Source organism: Coenobita brevimanus, chromosome 90 (genome assembly GCF_032717465.1).
Source record: "Coenobita brevimanus isolate Jiangsu-jjx chromosome 90, ASM3271746v2, whole genome shotgun sequence".
Lineage (NCBI taxonomy): Eukaryota > Metazoa > Arthropoda > Malacostraca > Decapoda > Coenobitidae > Coenobita > Coenobita brevimanus.
This window is the reverse complement of record NC_137043.1, coordinates 24,841,085-24,861,665: the sequence shown is the minus strand read 5'-3', so window position 1 is coordinate 24,861,665 and position 20,581 is coordinate 24,841,085. Positions and strand designations below refer to the sequence as shown.

The 20,581-nt window shown below is 43.4% G+C and overlaps 1 protein-coding gene across 1 annotated transcript; it reads left to right on the top strand.

Moving 5' to 3' along the window:
• The first annotated feature begins 1,523 nt into the window (after positions 1-1,523).
• On the top strand, positions 1,524-18,416 carry LOC145411713 (pancreatic lipase-related protein 2-like). Its single transcript, XM_080281731.1, has 11 exons — positions 1,524-1,724; positions 8,587-8,738; positions 9,102-9,215; positions 11,112-11,258; positions 12,273-12,519; positions 13,656-13,727; positions 14,930-15,039; positions 15,259-15,382; positions 15,741-15,873; positions 16,674-16,847; positions 18,270-18,416. Exons 1-11 carry the CDS (start codon positions 1,589-1,591, stop codon positions 18,346-18,348), a joined length of 1,488 nt encoding a protein of 495 aa, XP_080137857.1. The 5' UTR covers positions 1,524-1,588; the 3' UTR covers positions 18,349-18,416.
• Positions 18,417-20,581: the final 2,165 nt, after the last annotated feature.

The window sequence follows — 20,581 nt, the reverse complement described above, 5'->3', positions numbered from 1 at the left end:
ATGATGAGGGAGGGGCATCACAAGAGAGAAGGTAAGGGGTAGGGAAGAAGGAAGGGCACGCGGAGGGAGAGGGAAGGAGAGAGAGAGGGGGAAGGGATGGGTAGGAATCAAAATAAGGAGGAGAGAAATGGACGGAAGGGGACAGAGGAGGGAAGAGGTATGCATGGAAGAGAATAATGTACGAGGGAAAGGGAGGATAAGGGAAAATAAGGAAGGAATGGTAAGGGAAGGGAGACAGGGATGGGAAAATGAAGGGAGTAGGCAGAGGGCAAAATAAGAATGGAAGGGAGGGAGGAGGGAAGAGTAAAAGAAACAGAAGGGAAGGGGAAGGAGACAGAGAAAGGAAGGGGTAGGCGAGGGAAAGCATAAGAAGGGAAGGGAGGGAGCAGGGATGGGTAAGGGTGAGAAGCAGGGGGCAGGGGACGGAGGGAGCGGATCATATACAAAAGAGGGACGGGGCTGTTGTGGTGAGAATATGGAAAGGAAAGGAAAGGAAGGGAGGGATAGGTTATGATGGCGGTGGGAATGATAAAGGAAGGCCAAAGGGAGGGGAGGAGGGTGTAATCAAAGAAAGACAAAGGGAAGAAGAAAGGGAGGGTAGAATGGCAAAGCAGGGACAAGGAAGAAACAGGTTACGGAGGAGGGAGACTGGATATGAAACACGGCCAAGAAGGGGAGGGTGTAGAGGCTGGACAAAAGAGGCTATGGAGAGAAGGGGGAGGGGGAAGATCTCTCTCTCTCTCTCTCTCTCTCTTTCTCAAGCCTGCACATCAACACGTGAGCATTGTACAGTGGGGAGAGAAAGGGATGCTGGAGATTGGAAGTGGAGAGATGGGTGCAGGTGGAATGGAGAGAGAAGGTAACTCTTTCAATCAGGTAACGTCATTTTTCAGATTATTCTTGCCACTTCCAGACGATTTTATTCAACTTTGGAAAGACTTTTGACTCATTATGGGGTTAGTTATGGCCAAATCCAACGCCTCTAAAACAAAAAAATCTCTCCAAACCTATATATAATCACCCGGAGGTAAAAGGAAGATATCATTAAGGGAGTCCTCCTCATGGTCGGACCAACTCTAGTATTTTATTCCAGCTAACGCCAGACGATTTTATTCAGCTGGGAGTCTGAGTATTACGACGCTAAATTAAAACACAGGCATACAGTACAGTGGTGATATTCAATAGCTAAGGTGATGGCAAAAATTTCAGACTGTCTGCATATCACTAACTTGCTTTCCTTTCTTCTCTTTTACAGGCATATCAGCATCATCTCAAGCAAAGACTGCAGCGGACGGATCAGACAAGAGTGCTGCAACTTCAATTAAGGCACTGCATTGCACTCCAAATTAGCTTGAACTGTCGCATAAAGCTAACTGAAAAAAAAGTCACTTTCGGTATAATTCCTCACAGCAAGCTTAAGTTCTACCTTCAGTTCAAACTTAAGTCAAGGAATTTCAATTCTGAAGCTAATTTAATCTCATCAGTTGGGTAGACTTCACGCAGTCAGCGTTGTCTATCCGTGTTTAACCAGTCAGTTCAACCTATTCTCAAGTTAGTTCAAGTCAGACGTGTGAAGGCAACCGTGAAGATGGTAGCAGTGGGTCTGGAAGCGAAAAAGGCGGTGTTGTTCCACCTGCTGAACTTGAACCTGTTGATGGACCTGGGTGTATCCCCACCCGATTCCACACCCGCACCCACGAACCCCGTTGCCACACCTTCCCATGGTAAGTACACACACACACGTGTATATATATATATATATATATATATATATATATATATATATATATATATATATATATATATATATATATAATATATATTACTCTGCCCGGGATGGCTTTGTTGTGTCCATATCTAATTTTGAAAGTTTATGATGGTGCGTGGTAGCAGGGACTTTGAATTGGCTTTGAACTTAATAAACTCCTATGTTTCCAAGTTTAAATTCAAATATCTTTATAGTCTCACTAAGAGTACTGCAACGAAAAAACTAGAGATTATTAAAAGGAATAAACTACAAAGTATGTCCTCCTGCTGTACGGATGAAAGACTTTCTCAACTCCAATTTATTTATTTATTTATTTTTATATTTACTATTCAGTACAAACCTCAGCACTTGGGGATTCTGTTCATTAATATGTCCCAGTCCGCCAAATGCTGGTTTTACTTATATATTTGTACGTCTCATCTGTATACTTTGCCCAGTTTGACTTGGCTTAAAACTGCCATGTCTTCAGTTTGAGTAGTGAGCTGTAACAAGCGTTTAACCCCAGAAGATGGTGCTAGTCACGAAAAAGTGCTAAGGAGAGGATATTCAGGCGTAGTAAATGTTTTTCTGCTATTGACCTGTAAAGAGAGAGAAGTACAAGATATGGTGCTGTTAGTCATGAAGTGCAGCGGATAGGATATAAAGCAGCAGTAGTGTCTAATTCTTCAGGTGAGCCATAAGAATGGATTAAGACAAGAACTTTAAAGTCACGAAGGAGTGCTGTGAAAAGGATACAGACCTATGTAGTCTGCCAGTGAGCTAAGGTACGGGAAATAGACCGCAAAAGGGACATAAATCTCCACCAGTTTCAGATAAACGAACTAGAGTATAGCGACTTAACAGCACACATGATCAGGCTTTGAAACACTTACCCTCTGACCTCTTTATCAATGATGGTTGGGGCAAAAAGAAAGTAATGCCACAAAAACCCACTTCCTTTATCTGTCTACTCCTCACAACCTTCCACACGGCCGTATCTCTTGTCCTTATCACACCGTAATTCACACCTTATCTTTTGCTTCACCCCTTCAATAATCCTGGTTACCTCCGCACGTATTTATTCAGCTTCAGGAAAGGGCTCTCAAATTTAAGGTTCGTTCGAAAAGTTTCTCCCAAAGTGATTCTCTCTCTCTCTCTCTCTCTCTCTCTCTCTCTCTCTCTCTCTCTGACTTATCCTCATTCATTCTCTACATCTCTCCACTGACTAACAAACCAAACTGCTGACTATCATACTGACTGACTGACATCTCTTTCCCACCTCACACGGCTGACACTGCTGACCCTGACCGTGTGCTGATTCGGGGGGAAGGGGTGTTGCTGAGCTGAGTGGCTGAGTAGGGAAAGGGTTTTGCAATGTAAGAACGTGAAGTGTCTGGGCAGGGCAGGGCAGGGCAGGGCAGGGCAGGGCAGGGCAACGGTGAGGAGGGGAGGGTGTGAGGGGAAGGAAGGCAGGGTGCAGCACAGGAGGGAAGGTTTAGCATTAAGTAGGGTAGGGTGGGTTAAGGAAGGGCTGAATAGGGCAAGGCAGAGTAGGGTAAGGTAGTCAAGGTAAGGCAAGGTAGGGTAAGGGTATGGTCTGTTAGGTTAGCGGTAAGCTGGACAGGGTATAGCAGGGTAGGTCTAGGCAAGGTAGGGTTAGGCAGTGTAAGATAAGAGTAAGGTCAGTTAGATTTGGTTTTAGTAAGGTAGGGGTGGGGAAAACAGGTCAGGGCAGGTGAAGGTAACGTAGGGCTGATTAGAGTTGGGCAATGTAAGATAAGAGTATGGTAGGGTAGGGTGGGTTAAGGAAGGGCTGAATAGGGCAAGGCAGAGTAGGGTAAGGTAGTCAAGGTAAGGCAAGGTAGGGTAAGGGTATGGTCTGTTAGGTTAGCGGTAAGCTGGACAGGGTATAGCAGGGTAGGTCTAGGCAAGGTAGGGTTAGGCAGTGTAAGATAAGAGTAAGGTCAGTTAGATTTGGTTTTAGTAAGGTAGGGGTGGGGAAAACAGGTCAGGGCAGGTGAAGGTAACGTAGGGCTGATTAGAGTTGGGCAATGTAAGATAAGAGTATGGTCGGCTGGGTTAAGGTTACGCAGAGAGGGACATGGTTGGGTTGGCTAGGTTACAGCAGCTTAGGGCAAGAATAAATAAATTAAGGGTAGGAATGGTAAGAGCAGGAATGAGTAAGGTAAGATAGGGCAGGGTTGGTTAGGGTACCGTAAGTTCAAAAAGGTTAGTGAAGGGAAGGGAAGGGAAGTGTAAGTAAGGGTTAAGTAAGGTAGGATAAGTAAGGATTAGTTAAGAGTAGGATCAGGTTGGTACGGTTTGGTTTAGTTTGGTTAAGATAGGGTAGATCAAAGCAGGGTATGGTAGGGTAGGTCATGGAGAGGGGAGGAGAGTTTGAGACAGGATAGGGCAGGAGAGAACACAAAGATAGTGTAAGGGAGGAAGGAGAAAGAATTGGTAGGGAAGAGGGAGAGGAGAAGGAGTAGGAGGAAGAGATGGTGGGCAGGGCAAGGTAGGATAAGATGAGGAGGACGTAAAGAAAGAGGGGACTGAGAAGATAAAAGAAACTGATGATGCAAACGAGAGAGAGAGAGAGAGAGAGAGAGAGAGAGAGAGAGAGGAGGGGCTACTCAGCGGTTCGGTCGGTTTAGTGTTGGCCTCACATTTAGAGAACGCTCTGAGTGGTGGGTTCGAGCGCCACCGACTGCCAGTGAGTTAAGGGATGGACACTCACAAGTCAACGCCCCGTCCGCAACAATTAAATAATCAACCTTACACCACACCACTGTCAACTTCAACTACCTTCTATATCCAACTACCTCCATCCTATCCTCCACCCCCTACCTTTTTTTAAGAGTTGAGGGTTTGGGGTGGAGGGAGGAGAGACGGAAGGGGGGGGGAGAAGGGAGGAGAGAGAGGGGGGGAGAGAAGGGGGGATGGGTTGGGGGTAAGTGAAGGAGAGAAGAGGGAAGGAGGGAAGGTGGCGTGACAGGATATTACATAGGGTGTGCTGAGGGCATTGTTACCGAGTTAACCCTATCACTACCACCACATATTTTTATTCTTGTTGCTACCCCACGATTTTCTTATGCTTATGAAAACACCCAGGTAAAAAAAAGAGTTTGATGAACGCCACATTTAACTCCATTTCAAATTTTTTTCTGAATTGAATAAAATCGTTTGGGGGAAGCGACAAAGCAAAATAAATGCTGTTCTCTACGACGTCATTTATTTATCTATGTATTTATCTGTTTAACTATTTATCTATCTATTTACCCATTTATCTATCTATTTACCAATATATCTATCTATTTACCTATATTTATTTATTTATTTACCCATTTATTTCGCTATTCCATAAGATTTTGTTCAGCTTATGCTTTTTTTCGAACTCTTGGGGTCAGATATAGACTTCGTTAACCCTTTCAATACAAGACCGCTCCTAAACTGAAAAAAAGCGTCTAAGATAGCAAGAATACATACAAGACGATGTTTTTCTGAATAAGAATGAATTAATATGAGGTAAAAAGCATGGATGACATCAACGTGCTGAGTGTTAATGTTCTCTCTCTCTCTCTCTCTCTCTCTCTCTCTCTCTCTCTCTCGTTCTTGGTGTCCAGTGCCAAACAAAGAAATTAAACTTAATACAACATGATTGGACTTGCAAAATCTCTCTCTCTCTCTCTGTCTCTAGTTTTAGGTGTCCAGTGGCCAGGAGAATGAATTAAACTCAATAGAATAAGACGGTACTTGCAGAATTCTCTCTCTCACTCTCTCTCTCTCTCTCTCTCTAACCATATCAGTTTTATCACCACAATTACTATCTACCACACACACACACACACACACACACACACGAGAGAGAGAGAGAGAGAGAGAGAGAGAGAGAGAGAGAGAGAGAGAGAGAGAGAGAGAGAGAGAGAGAGAATAAGCATAACTCTAACAGTGTAATATGGGCAAACTGGGGATGTGTAAAACTAGAGAGAGAGAGAGAGAGAGAGAGAAGGGTGGGTGGGCTGGAGGGTGACAGAGAGATATGGATGGAGTTCAATCGTCCTCAGCCTAAGGGTACAGTACAGGCCAGAGTGAAGGCTTGACTGTAGCTGTGTACCATAACAACTGCTACACACACACACACACACACACATTCCACCCACACAGACGTACCCTATTCTAGTATTCAGTCTGTTAATGGTACTCTTGCACTAACCACATTCGAGTATTAACTATCTTTACACACACACACACACACACACACACACACACACACACACACACACACTAGTAATAAATCTCTCTGTGGTACTGACGCCCTTAGGTACAGTATTTTGACCCAGATAATGTCATACGTTCTACTTCAGCTATTGGACATCCCTCGTAGTCACAGATTTATCCATTACACAGACTGTATTTATGGCGAATTTGGTCATGGAGGCTTCTAACTTCCATTCTGTCACGTATACACCTAACCAACCTCAAAAATATGTACAGAAATACAAGATAATACATGTAACACTAGAGTTATTCATCAAAGAGACTGTACTGGACTTTCCCAATATGCTGTGACAATTTTGGTATGTGGGACTGACAGATGCAAAGGTCCTCGGGCTGTACTGAGTTCTCGCTGGCATACGAGATCTAATAACACACCTTCCTCATCATACACAAACTTTACACATTAAGCTCTTCGGCATTTGTCCTCCACTACGTTACTGATGCAATGTCGATGTTTAAATTATACATTAGCACAGGAGGCAATATCAATATGCACTATTCAAATATACAGCTATGGAGAAGATGCTACTGACCCCCTTTGCCAGCGAAAACGCAGCTCACACTTTTATCTGGCCGAGCTCACTGCTTCCCTACAAACCCAACTTGAAGCCAAGACCCGGATTCACTAACAAACTTATGATCAAATCCCCGTCGCAACTAAGATTTGCTACAGCTACGACAGATACTGATCGTAATTCAGAGGAGATACACCAGTTGCAGAGTTGGGCCTAAATTCCTTTAACTATTCACATATTTTAGCCTTACTCTGCACTTGTTTTTCTTCATAACTGTCACAGTGTAAGCTGGATTACAATAAGATTATAAGTCTGACTGTGAATCTCTGCCCGGTAGCTCTCTCTCTTTTTTTTTTAAGATCCTTTGACGACTACGATTTTTCTTTGGGGAAAAAAATCTACCACTGACCTGAATAACATATTTAAAAGCAGAAGTACGATATATATATAATATCTTACAGTTGACAAGTATCTCCTCAGTAGAATGAAATCCCAAGTGGTAACAAATATTATGAATAGGATCTGAACGACATTCTTCCATTTCTCTCACGGGCACCTGCAAGCCCTACCAAACACTCACAAAACTAATTGTCTTCACTTCGATAACTTCCATGCTGACAGGCGATTTTACTGATTTTATTCGGCTCAGGAGAGCACCTTCGAACTCGATGGGTTACATAAAGAGTTCATCATCCCCTTCACTACCAGGGTGCCTTCCTAATCTGAATGAAATCGTCCGGTGGTAGTAAGAATAAAACGAAAATTATGTCACAGTATGAAAAGGATTAATGTACATAGGGTAGTCCCCAGTGGCCTGGTTCACTGTGCCTCCACGATAAGGCTATCTCGTGTTCCAGGGCACGACTGGGACTCAGCAAAAGTGGCTCTCTGCCTTAATGACTTACGAAGTCGATAGGTATAGGTTAAGTCTTTGCTTTTTTTTTTCTTTTTCCACTCTCGTACTCGTATCCTCCTAACCCCCGTCCCTACAGTCCTAATTCCTATTATTTCCCCCCCAGTCCCTATCCTCAATTTCACAAACTCGAAATTCTCTATCGGTTTGTTTTTACTTGACGAAACCGGGTCACCGCCACAATCTGATTACTGAGTTGCGGTCGCATGAAACTGAATGAGCCTTAGCTGCGGCATGAACGGGTTTCCTTGGTTCAACTGAGCTGAAAGGGGTTAAGGATCTCGGTTAGGTTAGTACAAACGCGCTATAACCCCTGCCTCTTCCCCTCTTTTTCCATTCCTACTAATATCTATTTCTTCCCTGCCAACTCCTATCCCTATCGCACTAACGTAAACGAGCCAATGATCAATACACAGTAGATAAAAGCTGAAGGCAAATTAATAAAGTGACGCAACATAACCACACCAAGCCAACTAAACAATGTCTACTATCCCCATCCTATATCCTACCAGAGTGTACAAACCACTATCTTCCTTAAATGACCCACGTGCAGTCGACAGCCATAAATTCTACATCTTTTTCTCTTCCTCTACAACTTATGTTTGTAATCCACGCAGACTGCCACTGGTGAGGAGACACAAGTATGCTTCTCCCTACTACCACCTTGGCTCTCCACTTCCTTCCCTGTAATGAAGACCTAAATTGTTGCCCTAAACCTATGCCATTTTTAATTTTTCCTACTCTAATACGGTATATAATGTATCTAAGCCATACCGAGTGCCACATGTTTCCGGTAAGGTGTCTCTCTCTGCTATACTCCGTTCACTTTAACCTGGCCTAAAATTGCCAGACCTCCATCTTGAATGCCGAGTTACAGCTATAGAGTAACACAAGAGTATGATGCTGGTCACGAAGAAGTGCTACAGAGAGAATACAGAGGTACAAAATTGTCTTTTTCTGCCAATGAGTTACGTGAATCAAGCTGCAAAAGAATGAAAATCTGGGCCTGGTTAAAGTGAATAAACTCTATTACCGTGACTGTCCCCCTCGCGCACCGTAATGAAGACCTAAAATACGCCATATATTTTTCGTCTTTTTCTACTCTTAATATGTAAAGTTTCTTCTCCACCCAGTGTGCCACATCCTGTACGGTGAGGAGGTGTGCTTCTCCCTGCTACCTCCCTGGGTCTCCACCTCACGTCCCGTACTCAAGGCACCCATGGCACCTGTCCAGATCGGCACCTCTTTCACCCTCTTCACCAGACTCAACTACTCCGTCCCTGCGGTTAGTGCTCACCAAAGTATTATTATCGCTGGCATTAAATGAGTAACTAGTACCCCTCAAAGTATTATGTTTTTAGCCTTACAACAGTTACTAGTACTCTCCACATTCTTACTTGCACTAGGACAGATGCTTGTGTGTATTTTCACGTCGTCCATCTGACTTATAATTCATTTATTATATTTGTCTTTGTGATTACGATTACGGTGAAATTACTTCCTGTATTCATGATCATTATTGTTATTATTACTATTATTATTATTATTATTATTATTGTTATTATTATTATTACAATCATCATTACTACACTACTACTAATACTACTACTGCCGCCAATAGTACCAAGATCATCCCCTCCTCCAACAGATCCTGGACCCCAACAACCTGCACAGTATAATCAACGCACCATTCATCCCTGATCGGCCCTTCAAGGTGATCACGCACGGATACTTCTCGCACGGAGGGGTATCGTGGATTAAGGTGAGGCACGGGGCAAGGTAGAGATTGACAGGAGGGGCAAGGCAGAGAGACAGACAGGAGAGGCATGGCAGAGAGACAGACAGGAGGGGCAAGGCAAAGAGACAGACAGGAGGGACAGGGCAGAGATTGACAAGAGGGGCAAGGCAGGGTAGGATACGGGGCACGGGGTAGGATGGGCGTGACGGACAGGAGGGGCAAGGTAGGGGAAAGTAGGGCAAGGGAAGAGACACAAAAGTAGGAGAGGGGCAAGGGATTTCAGAAGAGGTACAGAAAACCGACTGGGGTAAAAAAAACAAGGGAAAGATAAGAGAGGCTGGGTAGAGTAAGAAGGGCACGAAGGTGGAGGGTAAAGTGCACGACAGGAGAGATAGGGCAGGGGGCAGAGGGCAAAGCAGGAAGGCAGAGAGAGTCTAAGGGTGGGCAGGGGGAATGGGGCAAGGGGCAGAGACAGAGAAGATTGGGGTCAGGGGACATAGGAATCGACAGGCAGGGCAGAGAAATATACGAGTTAGGGGTAGAGAAATGTATAGCTAGGACAGTGGACAAGCTGGACTGAACAAAATTACAGAGAATGGGGAAAGGGAAGCAGATGGGGAAGAGAAATAGATAGACGGCAAGATGAGGACAAAGAAATAGACAGAGTAGGAGGCAGGGTGAGACAGACAAAGAAACAAATAAATAAAATCAAGTAAATAAAAAAAAAAGGGGAAGTATAAAGAGGCGAGGAATCACAAGCATGGTAACAGCAAATATGTAATCAGTCATCACTCATCCTCATCAGTAGGTCACAGATGAGAGAGAGAGAGAGAGAGAGAGAGAGAGAGAGGGGGGAGGGGAGACGAAAGTCCACGGATCTCCATTAAGAGATATCGTATAAGGAGAAAAGATAACTACGAGATAAATATTAGCCACTCAATAAACAGATAAGACAAGAGACGGAAACTTCCATCTTCTTATCACAGGAGAGAGAGAGAGATGGAGGGAGGGGGTAGAATGGCATGATGTTAGAGGAATGATAGTTGTAGGAGACGCAGGAGGATGTAGAGGGAGAGGGAAAAGTATATGTCATTTTGTATACTTCATTTAAAACAAAAATGCAGTCTCTTGAATCCATTTGTGCCTGAAGTTCTAAATATAGGGCGGAAGTAGGCATTTTCAAAGGTTAATTAAGGGGGGAACCCAGGGGTTGGGACCTCTGAGCTCTGCGACGATGAGCCGATAGATGAAGGGCGGTACGCTTACTTTGTAGCTACCCTTCCCGCACGGTCTCACTCACAAGAGCACAAATTGGTTAAGGGCGTAACCAGGATTTTTGTTGACGGGGAGGAGGGTGTAAACCTGATGAAGCAGTAAGCCTGAGTGCTTTCCTTAGTTTGGGGTGGGGGGTGGGGGGGGCAGTAATCAAAGAAACTGGGGTTAGATTTGTTAGAAGGAGCTCCCCCAGCAGAGTCCCGGCAGATCCCAACACACGAAATGTATTCTAGCATTTCAGAAATACTTAAAGTATTCTGAGGCAATTTTACGATAATTTCCTAAGTACCGGTATTGTAAACGTTGTAAAAGGTAAACCTGTAGACTGTAAATAACAGTATGCATGAGGTCTAGAAATGATGATACGAGACAGAGCTCTAGGCATGGAAATACTGACAGGTAGTTATGAGTAAAAAAAATAATTCAGAATATCAGAAGAAAAACTGAATTACATCGTTAATTTGGGGGGGTGTCATGATCTCATTGCCTATGACCTTTAACCTAAGCACGATTTTTAAAAAATCCCTAAGCTTTCTTTGATTCCTATAGGACAACATTTTATTCTATATTAATTAGGATTGTTCTCGTATAATTCTCTCTCTCTCTCTCTCTCTCTCTCTCTCTCTCACCACCTGTGCCTTTCAGATGATGGTCGGTGAGCTGCTACGTGCGAGTGACCAGAACGTGATAGTGGTGGACTGGAGTGTGGGAGCCATACCGCCATACACCCAAGCCGTGGCCAACACTCGCATGGTTGGATCACAGTTGGCCTACCTCATACATGCATTCAGTGTAAGGATACTTCTGTGTGTGTGTGTGTGTGTGTGTGTGTGTGTGTGTGTGTGTGTGTGTGTGTGTGTGTGTGTGTGTGTGTGTGTGTGTGTGTGTGTGTGTGTGTGTGTGTGTGTGTGTGTGTGTGTGTGTGCGCGCGCGCGCTTTTTACGTATTTTTTCGAGTATACCGTCATACACTCAATCTGTAACTGTCACTCGTATCGCCAGAGAGCAGCTGGCCCCTCTTACACATGCACTCAATGTAACACTTCATATTTTTCCGCCCGGTGAGTAATATTTCTGGTTGAGTCTATCTGTCGGTCTGTCTGTCCATCTGCTCGGGTTCTAACTATTAAAAGCAAATAAAATGCACTCGAATTTGGTATGATAGTACCTGTCAACCTTATCTATGTCATATTTGCGTATAAAAGTCATGAGTCAAAGGTCAAGGTTACTCATACGAGGGTATTGGTCCTCCCACCCACCCACTTTGATTTATTTATTCATTTACTTATATTTGTTAGGTGTATTGATGTAATGTGTTTATCTTCTGGACTGTTCGATTATTTTCTTGTTCTAGCTCTGGTTAATCTTCTTAATTTATTGGAGTTTGTTTTTCAAGGGCTGTTCATTGACCACTCCGTTTGTTGTGGGTTTACCTGCCTGCCTGTTCTGATGTAAACTTAAGTCAGAGGGATGACTACTGAACCCAAAACTGAGTAAAGGGCTTCCTCAAAAATTTATTTCTTATTTTCGAAATCTGGTATAAATAGGTTTGAGATTGTTTCCATTAAGAAAATAAGTAATGATTTATTTCCTCGATTTTTCTTTCATGGGACAGTGTTTATTATGAATATCAGCAATGACCTTACTTATAACCCTCTTCAACGCAAGACGTCTCTCCTAAACAAAATCAATTCCTTTAGCGTAAAACGGAAAAAAATATATTGGTGTAATCCTCGGCCGTAAATAAACTCATATAATTAAGACCATCAATATTTCCACATACAATTTACGATTCCTTCACCTTCAGAAATTCGCTGACGTGCCGATGAGCGCCTTCCACCTTATCGGTCACAGTTTGGGAGCACACCTGAGCGGGACGGCGGGGAGTCACCTGCGCAACAACTTCGGCCTCCTCCTCCCCCGCATCACGGGCCTGGACCCCGCTGAGCCCTACTTCAACGGCACGCACCCCGACACCCGACTTGACACATCCGACGCTCAGTTTGTGGACGTCATTCACACCGACGACGCACCCATTCTCGGATTTCCGCTCAGTGAGTTGGGATATTGCTTTGTGTGTGTGTGTGTGTGTGTGTGTGTGTGTGTGTGTGTGTGTGTGTGTGTGTGTGTGTGTGTGTGTGTGTGTGTGTGTGAATGCCTGGTAGTTAACTCCTTTGATACGATGATGTACTTTTTGTTTTATGCTTTCCACCACCACGCGATCTTATTTAGCTTAAGAGAGGGCGCTGCTATGCTCTTTTCACCTTAACCTGGCACAGATTTTGGTCCTTTTTCAGCTCTCTTGCGTAGATCAATGACAGAAAATGGTAATACGACGCCGCTCCATCCTTCCCATAGCACTTCTTCGTGAACAGCATCAAGTTCAAGTGCTAATCTATTGCTACAACTCAGCACTGACGATAGAGAAGGTTTAGGCTAGGTTAGAATAAAAGGAATATAATGAATGAGTTAATGAAGGCTATATTCATCCTTTGTAATTCTGAAAGTTTAGGCTGAATAAAGTCGTCAGGAAATAGTAAGAATCAAGTAGAAATCGCGTCCTCGGTTTGAAATGGCTTAACAGAGCTCCCTTGTATGTCTCCCCCACCGTAAGAGCTTCCTTGTATGTCTCCCCCACCGTAAGAGCTCCCTTGTATGTCTCCCCCACCGTAAGAGCTCCCTTGTATGTCTCCCCCACCGTAAGAGCTCCCTTGTATGTCTCCTCAGTTGTAAGAATCTGGGGAAGCTATTTTTGTTGACAGTGACTCAGCGGCGTGGAATAGTGGGTACTTGGTTTTGGAGGTGAATGAATGTCAGGGTCAGGGAGAGTGCCTTGGTGTGTGTGTGTGTGTGTGTGTGTGTGTGTGTGTGTGTGTGTGTGTGTGTGTGTGTGTGTGTGTGTGTGTGTGTGTGTGTGTGTGTGTGTGTGTGTGTGTGTGTGTGTGTGTGTGTGTGTGTGTGTGTGTGTGTGTGTGTGTGTGTGTGTGTGTGTGTGTGTGTGCGTGCGTGCGTGCGTGCGTGCGTGCGTGCGTGTGTTATAGTTGTTCGTCATGTACTAACCTCTTCATCGCAATGCTTCTCATATTTATTCCTTTAGTACTGCATGATCTCTTCCCTTTAAATAACTTGTGATGTGCACTTTGTACTTCATCCTGCTAACACTGTGTACACCTCTTTCCTTGCTTCACAGGCCTGGGCATGACAGAACCAATTGGCCACCTAGACTTCTACCCCAATGGAGGATTTCAACCAGGCTGCAGCAGTGAGTATTAACACTACTTTTTACACAACCACGTTTTATATGGCACAGCAGATTCCCAAACACGTCTTCCTGAGCGATTTATTTTGTCACACTATAATCTCTTGTACGTTAACTGATGCCAATTAAGTCGATTCTAGAACGAATTAATAACACACGGGATTATTACAGTGAAAGAAGCAAACTACACTCCTCACTGCTATAGGATCTCCTAAGGCACTTCAACTTACGGCCCTCAGCCATAAGATGGTTTAGATTTATGCCTACCGACTACACAAATCATTAAGGCACAACTAATTTTTGTTCGAGGGTGGGCAAGGCACAACCATTATTTTCTTTTTAAGTGCTAATTTGCCCCTAGAACACTACCTGCAACAGTCGAATTTACATCCAGGTCCCCAAATCTACTACTTGGTAAACTAGGTGGAGAGGTCACGAGCATCATCTAAGTCTGACCTCCCCGGGGATCTCAGTTACACACACACACACACACACACACACACACACACACACACACACACACAATGGGAGGAACTAAAGAATTGTGGATAACCTTTTCAGTATTGTTGAATATTTTACACATCCAACTCTCGGCCAATTCTCATCTATGTCTATATTCAAATTCCTCTATCTTCTTTCATTCAGTTCTAGCAGCTTTTCTCTCTCAGCTTTTATCTCATCCTTCAATCCAACTATCTGCTGAACTATCCCTCCTTCCATCCATCCATCCATCTATCCATCCACTCATTTTAAACTTCTATATTCCACCACATCTTCTACCTTTTACATTTAAGTCCCTGCCCCTTACCCTCAGTCATCTATCCCTTATGCTTGATCTCCTATTCCTCCCTCTATTCTATCATCTCCCCCCATCCTTGATCTCTAGTTTTCTTTTCCACATCCTTATCTGATCCTTTACACTCCCCTTTCTCTTATTCTCAACCTTTATCTCTCTTCCCATTCCTTGTATCCCCGTTCCCTCTGCCTCTCCCGCATATCTTCTACCCTCAAACTTTATCCTTCATCATCTGCTGCATATTCTTACCCCTTTTTTTCCTATCTTTTAACCCCTTATCCACTATTCCTCATCCTGTATCCTCTTCTCCTACCCCTTAACCCCTTATCCACTACTCCTCATCCTCTATCCTCTTCTCCTACCCCTTAACCCCTTATCCACTATCCCTCATTCTGTATCCTGTCCCCAGGTGGAACGCACTGCAACCATCACCGTGCCATCACCTACTTCACCGAGTCTATCCGCCAGTCCTGTCCTCTCCTTGCCGTCGCCTGTCCATCTTTCCAGCAGTTCATGGACGTGAGTGAAAAAAAAAATGTTACCATGAATTTATTTACCTTTATCAATCCTTAAAAAATACTATTTTTTCTATTGATGAGACATGTAATGGATTTACAGTAATTAACATATTATTTTGTTCTAACCTCACGTTATTTTAAAGTTCTGTAGGCTGTTATATAAGGGTATGTCACGTTTTGCTGTGTTATATAATGTTATACATTGATGTGTTGTGTGCAGGGGGAGTGCTGGGGTTGTGAGGGTGAGAACCAGTGTTCCCCGATGGGACTGTCCGCTCGTCCATTGCCGCTACCACCCCACACCAAGCTGTTCCTCCACACCAAGGGCCGCAGCCCCCACTGTGGTACGTAACCTTACACATCGGCACACACACACTCTCGTCCACTTTCTTACACTTTGCAGTAAATCGGAAGGAATACACTACTGTATACACATGCGTGTAATTCCTAAATATGTAACTCACAAAGTATATGTACTGTACTGTACAACAGCTGCACAAACATGCAGTTCATACTTCCATGCAAGTAACTTCTATTCAACAGATCAGGAATATATAGTCATCCATACGGCTAACTGACAGTGAATACAGCTTGTCTTAGTTAGTGTACGAGCCACAGCACTATAGAACTGCTCTATAACTGGCCTGACAATCCCGCCTGTCTATCCGTCAGTCTCTCATGCCCCCTTCCCCTTCCCTCCAGGCTACCACTACCGCATCATTGTGGAGATAAGCAACACCACAGAGGCGCGAGACCACATGGGAGAGTTTGCCATTCTACACCTACGGCTCACAGGCAACAGGGACACCACCAAACCCATCCGACTCTCACAACAGTAAGTTAAATTCAGTGTCAGATACCGGTGACGGATGCTGAAAGATTATTACACTTAACCTCTTGAACAATGATAACGATAAAGTCCTTCAACCCAAGACCTCATTCATGTTTTCTTCTTGCTACCAACGGGCGACTGAATTCAGCTTTGGAGATTTTAAATAAGAGAGGTTAGACATAGCATTCATTAAACCTAGGAATAAGAAAGGCCTTTCCTGAGTTGAATAAAATCGTATGGAAGTGCCAGTAATAAATATATCCCTCATCTGATTCTAAAGGTTAATGGTGGTACAGGAGAATTGTTTGGTGTAAAATCCACGGCTAAATAAGTTTACGCAATTGTGGTAAATGATGCCACATACAGGGTACATCCTCCGTTTATTACCTTTTCGTCCTTTCGTCCTCTTTATCATTTCACATACACTACGCCTTTCTTCTACTACTTTTCATCATCTGAGATCTGGGTTTATCTCATCTTGCTACCGTTTGATAATTTTATTCGACGTAGGTGAGAACTTTAAGGAATGGATTAATGAAGACTATATCTAAGATTCTCAAACACACACACACACACACACACACACACACACACACACACACACACACACACACACACACACACACACACACACACCTTTCTTCCTCAGCCCTCCTTATCTTGTCCAAAGCTTTCCATCCCACCATAATTCCTTCCTTTCATCCTGTCTCCTATGCCTCCCTCCCACCATCTCTCCATCTCACACCCCATCTCTCCTTCTCTCCCTCCATCTCTCTCCTCTCACCCCTATCTCTCCCTCCCAGGTCTGTGTACTACGAGGCCGGCACGACACACAAGCAGGTGGTGCTGACTCAAGACGTGGGCCGCCTTAGGACTGCTGGGGTGTACTTTGAGGACCTAACTTGGCTCCTACCTAGATTCAGCAGGAGGGTCTATGCTAAAGCCATCACCGTGGAACCTCTGGGCAAGAACCTCAAGTGAGTACAGAAGTGATAGATAGATAGATAGATAGATAGATAGACAGATGTAGATGGATGGACAGATAGATTTAGATAGACAGATGGATGGACGAATGAAGACAGATAGACAGATACATAGATAGACAGATACAGAGACTGAAAGAGAATAAGAATTTCTCAGTAGAGAACTGTAATTCCAAGTCAGTTATCATTATCGTATATAAACAATTATTTTTGTAAGCTTTCTAGTGCATGTTTTGAGGTACAAAAATTTAGACCCAAATTCCATATTCAGAACACTGGGTGTAAATTCTGCGTGCCGTCCAATCCTTCACCACCTCCTCTAAAGTTACAAGAACATAATTATATATCATGTCGTCCATAATAAGGCTATCTACTAAAGAGACAGTAGCTGCATATTACCTAACACGATCAATTACAGCCTCGTCACACAGAGGTAGGAATCGGACATATTCTGACGCAAATGTCCCACCATGTACTTGAAGAAGAATGCTCAGTTTCTATGGGCCACATTCTAGAGTCAGACATTTAGTTTTGCAATGCCGGACATAATGTGGATGACAGTGTGAAACGGCAAGACTAAAACGTGTCCTTTTGAAACACGGTGTTCTTCTTCCAGCTGTTATTCTGATCTAGGCGACTGACCAGTTTGCATTAGAGTATGGGTTGTACTCTGAGTAGCTTCTGAGACTTCGTAATGCCTCTGTCATAGCGATTTATTCAGCATATTACACCTCAGTATTCTCTTATATGTTACTGATGCGACCTACGTCAGTATTTAAACAATGTAAAGAGCACACTTAGGAATAAGAAGATAGAAAAGGTAGAAGAGCCCTAAATCGCTGAAAAAAAAAAAAAAAAGTTGCTACGAGGCCTCTTATGCCACTTAGGCCTACACTACGGCCCTATGTCACTCTCCGCGACATCAGTGTTTATGGCCTGTCAAGTCACACTCCTGACTCCGTAGCTCCTTTTTCTGAACGATTTATTACACCTATTGCACATTAACATTATCAAACATATTATGCATATCGTTTGTAATACACTTGTAAGACGACGCTATGTCCGATTCTGACCTCACTGTGAAGAGGCCCTTACACTACCCCACCACACCCTGCCCCACCACTGCCTATACCCTGTTTACATTAATTTGGTGACGTAACACTGACCCCTCCCCGTCTTACATGCTGAACTGTAATAATAGATTAAAACTAGAATACGGTGCTACTCACAAAGCAGGGCTATGGAAAGGATGTAGAGTCACTGCCTTGTCTTTTTTCTGCCAATGATCTACGTACAATAGACTGGAAAAGGACGAAAATCTGGGCCAAGGTGAAAGAACTATACTATTGTTTGGAAAAAAAAAAAGTGCAGAGTACAGAAGATTAAGGCTAACAGTGTACATTTACTTTATTCCAGATGGCGACTGTGCTTCAAGACTCCCTACCAGAAACTAGACCATCAGTACCAGCTCAGTGTTAAGGACTCAGCCTGCTAACAACCTCACTCATACACAATCACACGCATCAATCACTCTCATACTCACTCTATTCATAGGCCTTAATTTCTCCCCTCTCCCTCCATTACTCCCCTCACCACCTCACTCACCCATAAAATCAGTCTCATACATAATGTCATCCATTAAGCACTCTCATACATCATCTTCCTCACTCTCTCCTGTCCCTCATTACTCCCTTCACAACCTCACTCACCCATAAAATCACACCCAAACTCACTCAGTTTATCTTCTTCTTTTCTTCATCACTACCCTTCTCATCTTTTTCATTCACACACAACCTCACCCATAATCACACTCATATTCACTTAATCTACCTTATTCTTTCCTCTTTCTCACATCAATTCCCCTACATCACTCCTTGGTCACTCTTCCTGCTTTCACCACACCCTGTTTCACCTCTCATATCGCCCACTCCCCTTTCCTCCCTTCATCCTTCAACACTCCCTTCCTCCCTCGCTTCCCTCAACTTCTTCCCAAGCAAGATAGTGTCCACAACAATCAAGAACAGGACGAAACACGTGGATCAATTGAACTATATGTGACACTTTTGTATAATATGTACATACTGAATTCTGAAATGTATTATTATTGCATCGTGTAGTAAAAAACTGTATATATGTGTTCATTTGCATCGATGTTTATATATGTGAATGGATGTGTTGCAGATATACGTGAATGAGGTGGCAAAGGATGGATGTGCAATGAAAGAAAGAGTGAATGTGGAGTCAGTTTCTATTCACCCTCTACCCAAGCACCCCTTCCTGAAAGAAGACAAGTTAATGATTGTTCTAAGCTTTTATAAACTGCAAGAGTGTCAGTGTGAATAATCCTCGTCGAGTCTAAGCTTCTAAATACCACCTAAGCATTAAAAAAAGAAAAGAAAAAAAGAAAGCCTTCATTCGGTCTGGAACCCTGGCTATTTTTTTTTTTTTTTTTTAAGGCAAAGGTAGGAAGAGGGTGAGCAGAAACTATATACCGTCTTATTAAACCTGCGAGGGCGAAGATGTATGCAAACTCCTAATTTCTGGTGGTCGTTTATTGTCAGATTTTTCCCCCCCATCCATATTTTTATTTTTTTCCTGTTCCCCTGACATACCTCACCCCATCCCTCGGTAGAAGAAGAGTTGGAGTGATGATGATGATGATGATGATGATGCAAGTATTAGATGTAGTTAGTCTGCATGCCATGTTAGAAAACGCACTGAAAAGCAAGGCAGAGAAGCAAAATACCCCTTACTTCAATCAGGGGTTTAAACAAATGACTGCCAGAAAGTGGGTGTTTGTCTACCGCTTGGCGCACTCCGATTTATTAACACGGTCCTATGGCTCAACAGTGCACGAGGAGAAAGATCACGTCTCTATATTTTTTCTAGCTCAAATCTGATGTATTTATAGTCATTTTTATATACACTGTATATATCATCAGCATTTTCATTTTTTGTATAGGATTTCGTAAATAAATGAACGTAAAGACCGTGATTGTTTTAATGGCTCCTTTTGTTGTCCATATATGTCACCCGTTTTCTCTTATACTACACTGAACCTCTACAGCGAAATTCCTACTGTTCTGCTGCTACATGATTTTATAACTTGCGTCACTGCTGGGGCTTATGCTTATTGGTAAATGAGTATACAGTGTGTGTTATAGCTGACCAGCTTGCATACACATGGCATTGGTGGATGGATCTACAACAAAGAATCTAAACACATAAAAAAATAACCTGTGATGCAAGGTTTGTGGCAGAGCTGCATACTTCAATACAATACTAGATACTAAAAGAGAATGCTTAGGTTAATGTATACAGGGTTGTTAAGGTAGAGAGTTAATGTTGCTAAATTCGAATCTTTCCCGGGAATACGACACGCAACAATCGAATTTCTATCCAGGTCCCCAACCGTACTGCTGTGCAAACTGGGACAAAGGGAGCAACAAACTTCGACCAATAGTCTAACCAGCCCAGGAATCGAACTTGATGTCTTCCCGTTGCGAGCTGGATACGCTACCACTGCCCCACAAAAGAGAGAGAGAGAGAGAGAGAGAGAGAGAGAGAGAGAGAGATTGGTAAGGAAGAGGTACTAGGGAGCTACCACAACCCCTTTAACCAGAGGACGTATATCTTTAAAAGCTTGCTACCATGGACGATTTTATTCAGTTTACTGCATACTTCTGGATGGAGGGGTTCATAGGGCCTTCATTAACCCCTCCACCACT